We start from the raw sequence: 4288 nt of genomic DNA, 5'->3' as shown, positions 1-4288 counted from the left end.
TTAATATAAATATTCAATATGACTAAACAATACAATAATATAAATAATATAAAATGTGAAATTTAATTTAATAATATAAATAGTAGATATAAATAAAATTATTACTATTTATGTTTAGTATTTTTTTTGGATAATTTTAATTTTTTATTTGAGAGTAAAGGGTGAGAAGTAAAAGTTTAGGGGAAAAATAAAAAGTTTTGGGGAATAAAAGTTTGAGGGAAAGTAAATAGGGGGAGTAAAATTTTGGAGGGAAAATATTAAAAAAAATTGGAGGGAGGAGGGTTTGGGATAGATGGGAGATGAGATGGAAAGAGAATAAAAGTTTTAGGAGAAAAGTGGGAGGGAGTAAAAATTTTAGGGGAAAATAAAAGACTTTGAGGGTTTTTAGGAGTAAAATTTTGAGAAAAAATAAATAGGAGAGTAAAATTTTGGTGGGAAATGGATTTTGGGTAGATTGAGGGGTTGGGAGGGGAAGAGAGTAAAAGTTTTGGGGAGAAAGTGGGAAAAAATAAAAGTTTTGAGGGAAAAGTAAAAAAGTTTGAGAGTTTAGGGTAAAAATGTAAAATATTATAGTTTGATATTCGAATTATTCGAGTTATTCGAATTCGAAAACTCAACTCGATTTGAACTCGAAATTCGAAAAAAAATTCGAGTTGATTCGAATAACTCGATTAACTCGAATAAATCGATTCGTTTAACTCGAAATTCGAATTTTTTTTGATTTTTTCGAGTAGAATCGAGTTTTGATAAATCTATATCCCGTGGTGAGTTTAGCAGTTGACCGTCCTTATATCCTTGAGAAAGAAAAACAAGATACTGTGTGCTGACTATTGAAATTGGTAGTCGCTGCAGATATGGTACAATCTTCTCTGATTATCTTTATTACATTGGTATGATAGTAATGATTTAACAGTAAAACTGGTACATACACAGGCAGAGGGGGAGAACAAACTCAAGCTCTATTCTTACTGGAGGAGCTCCTGCTCCTTCCGTATCAGAATTGCCCTTAACCTCAAAGGTAGCTTCCCTTTTCTTTCTTAGGGCTTTTTCTCCATTTTAGTCTATTACTAACAACTTTTAGTTACTGGGTTCTTTTCGTTTTGCAGGTCTGGAATACCAGTACATACCCGTGAACTTGCTTAAGGGGGAGCAATTCAGTCCTGGTCAGAAATTTTTTTTTCTTCTCTTTGCTGGATTCACTAACTTGTTTCTAATCCATTAATTATTGTAATTAAAACATTGTGGAAACTTGGAAAATGGGTAGAATTCCAAAAGCTGAACCCTATTGGGTATGTACCGGTGCTGGTGGACGGTGACATGATCATTTCAGACTCTTTTGCGATTTTCATGGTCGTTTTTCTGTTTCCACCCTTTTCTTTTCATTTATTCTATTCAGTATTTAGCTTGAATTGTTTTTTTTTAATAAATCAGAATTTTGATCTAACAGTATCTGGAGGAGAAATACCCTCAACACCCTTTATTGCCATCTGATCTTGCAAAGAAGGCACTCAATTTCCAGGTCTCTGCTTTCCTTATTTGAATCACTCCTTCTTTACCCTTTTTTTCCTTGTCCGACTTAGCTTTGTATGATTAATTAATCATGTTTTACTAAGTTTTGCTACACTAATGAGTACTCACATCATTCTGTAGGCTGCAAATATTGTTTCCTCTAGCATTCAGCCTCTTCAGAATCTAGCTGTACTGGTTTGTCTCTGACTGAATTTCCCTCTTTTATGCATTCATTTCGTTTCTGAAAGCCGAAGATATTCTTTTTTGGTATTATTGATATCTGTATAGGAATTGCGTTTGATTTGCTGCTTTTCCCTTTTCAGAAGTACATTGAGGAGAAAGTAAGTCCAGATGAGAAAATTCCTTGGACAAAATTTCATATTGAGAAAGGCTTTGAAGGTAAGTGATGAGTAAGGCATCATCCAAATAACCATCCTCCTAAGATTAAATGCCATCAGGATTATTGTTTCCTCTAATAGATCTAGCATATCGATTTGATTAATGCTTCTTTGTTTCAGCGCTTGAGAAGCTGTTCAAAGATCATGCTGGAAAATATGCTACTGGAGATGAAGTTTCCATGGTTAGTTTCATTCTCTCCTGTTTATACATGCCTTTGAATTAATGTGGTTTGATTTTATTTTATTTTATTTTATTTTTTTTGGGGGGGGGGGGGTGCTTCCTGCAGCAATATGTGATTAAGAAAATGTAAATCAGGCATCATCTAGATGCCATTCTGCCCCTGATCTATATATGCCTTTGGATTTCAGATGAAATGAGTTAGCCATAGATCTAAGTTCTGTTTGACTTAGCTAATATCATCTTCTGTTGCTTGTTATGAAACCCTTTTAGAAGTTCACTCCTAATGTACTTTAGAATAAGAAATATCTGAAACTATTTATTTTGAAATGTTCTGAATACATACATAAATATGGCCTGTTGACTTTGTTTGCAGGCAGATCTGTTTCTAGCACCACAGATTCTGGCTGGGATTGAACGATTCAATGTTGACATGGTAATCTGCTTATTCCATTAACTACTAGTTTCTGCATCTAATTGATATTTGTTCACTTTTAACTCATTTGAAGTTGCCATTCCTCTCCGCACACTCAAACGCAGGCATGCATTCTTGGCTTTTCTATTTGCTCTTATGCTTCTGAAATTTTTGTGAGTTAGAGGGAGAAATATTGCTTCATATATCACCATTAGAAATCTTTGGCATTTTATGCTAGGATTCAATTTTTGATAAAGTTTTCCATGGTTTGAACGTTTGAAGTCCTCAAGAAGGGGATATCTCTTTTATGCTTGACGTACAACAGGTTTTCTCACTAACATGGCTTCCTTTTTTCTATTATTTTGTAGGCTAAATTCCCACTGTTATCTAGGTTAAATGAGGCATATAGTGAGCTACCAGAATTCCAAAATGCCAAGCCAGAGAATCAGCCGGATGCTCCTTCAGCATAGGGCACTCGTTAAGATGGTGGATGGATGAGGTACATATCTACTGCTGAACTGTCCATCTGTTTGGTGGCTGGTAATCTTCAACAAGGGCTCTTGGTTCCTCCCGGGTATGATCAATGATAATAAGGATTATGTAGTCCAGAACCAGAAGTTAATGAAAGACATATGATATATATATAGATATATATGCCATGTTTATCCGAATTTGGTGGTTTTCTTTATCTCCATATTCTTATCCCTGTTTGCAGAAATGTCATTTAACTGTAGTTCATTTCATTTAGAATCTCCGCTCTTCCTTCGAACCATGAAAAGCAGCTACAACAAGAACAACACATATATATCATCTGCACTATTGAGTAAAATGCTCGCTCATGTTAGCCTTGTTTATATATATATATATATATTCGAGATTAGCCTTATTCTTAAATACACAGGACAGAAGCCTAACTTATTTGTTGATATACAAAGTCTTTTTTCATTAAGTTTATGAGTGGATGGCCGCAGTGCTACCACACCAAACTACCAGCCCAAATTGACAAATTTTGTAGGTTCTATTCCTAAATTGGCCTTGCCCTTTTAATTTTTTATTTTTTCTGTCCAAAGTTTATCAATAAAACCAAAACTATAAAAACTGAGGACTAAATTTATGATTACGTTAATAGAAAAGTTAAGGAAATGACTGAAAATGAATGATTCAAAAAGTAGAAACTGAAAATGAGGAACTTAAAAACAAATTTTAGCAAATAAATCAGTAAAAGGATTATCTTTAGAATTTAACTACCAAAACTTATATAAAGAGGATTAATATCCATACGCACAACTAGTAGTGGTAAAGTTAAAATACTTATAGATATGGGGACACTTGGGTTGTAATAGAGGTAGTTGGAGTAAAAGAAGTGAGTGGAATATATGCATATTCATATATATGTCTCAACTTATGGATTTCCGAAACAAAATTTTGTTAAACTAACCAATAATCTTCACTTACATACAATATTAAAATTCTTATCAAATGACTTGTAATTCCATCTTCCACAAACAACTACACGGTGTCCAGTAACCAATTCCTTATATCATTTTCTAAATCTTATTGCACAAAACTTTCTCCAACTCTGTGCTGTTTTGGGTAAGGTGGCGATTATGTTTTTTTTTTTTGTAAAATGTTTGCATTTTGTGTAGATAATAACCTATATGGACTTTTTTTACTAAAATACGCACACCCAAAAATATACCGACGAGTTAGTTGAATTGTTGGCTTGTTACTGTCGCAATCTACCAACAATTAACCTCCTGCTGCATTTCTACATCAGTTTGTTATCGC

The 4288-nt window shown here is 33.7% G+C and overlaps 1 protein-coding gene across 1 annotated transcript; it reads left to right on the top strand.

The window, feature by feature from the left end:
* The first annotated feature begins 341 nt into the window (after positions 1-341).
* On the top strand, positions 342-3188 carry LOC107914190 (glutathione S-transferase zeta class). The gene is made up of 10 exons (XM_016842997.2): positions 342-857; positions 934-1018; positions 1107-1163; positions 1265-1350; positions 1448-1519; positions 1651-1704; positions 1833-1908; positions 2028-2089; positions 2462-2521; positions 2869-3188. The coding sequence occupies exons 1-10, from the start codon at positions 855-857 to the stop codon at positions 2968-2970; spliced, it is 657 nt and encodes a 218-aa protein (XP_016698486.1). The 5' UTR covers positions 342-854; the 3' UTR covers positions 2971-3188.
* The last annotated feature ends 1100 nt before the right edge of the window (positions 3189-4288 follow it).

The sequence above is a fragment of the Gossypium hirsutum genome, chromosome D10 (assembly GCF_007990345.1).
Source record: "Gossypium hirsutum isolate 1008001.06 chromosome D10, Gossypium_hirsutum_v2.1, whole genome shotgun sequence".
Taxonomy (NCBI): Eukaryota; Viridiplantae; Streptophyta; class Magnoliopsida; order Malvales; family Malvaceae; genus Gossypium; species Gossypium hirsutum.
This window is presented reverse-complemented; position numbering and strand designations above follow the sequence as displayed.

Excerpts from the sequence above, each read along its gene's own strand:
- LOC107914190 (XM_016842997.2), top strand. Across the intron at positions 1,909-2,027 it reads TATTGAGAAAGGCTTTGAAG|CGCTTGAGAAGCTGTTCAAA; the intron begins GTAAGTGATGAG and ends TCTTTGTTTCAG. Across the intron at positions 2,090-2,461 it reads CTGGAGATGAAGTTTCCATG|GCAGATCTGTTTCTAGCACC; the intron begins GTTAGTTTCATT and ends CTTTGTTTGCAG.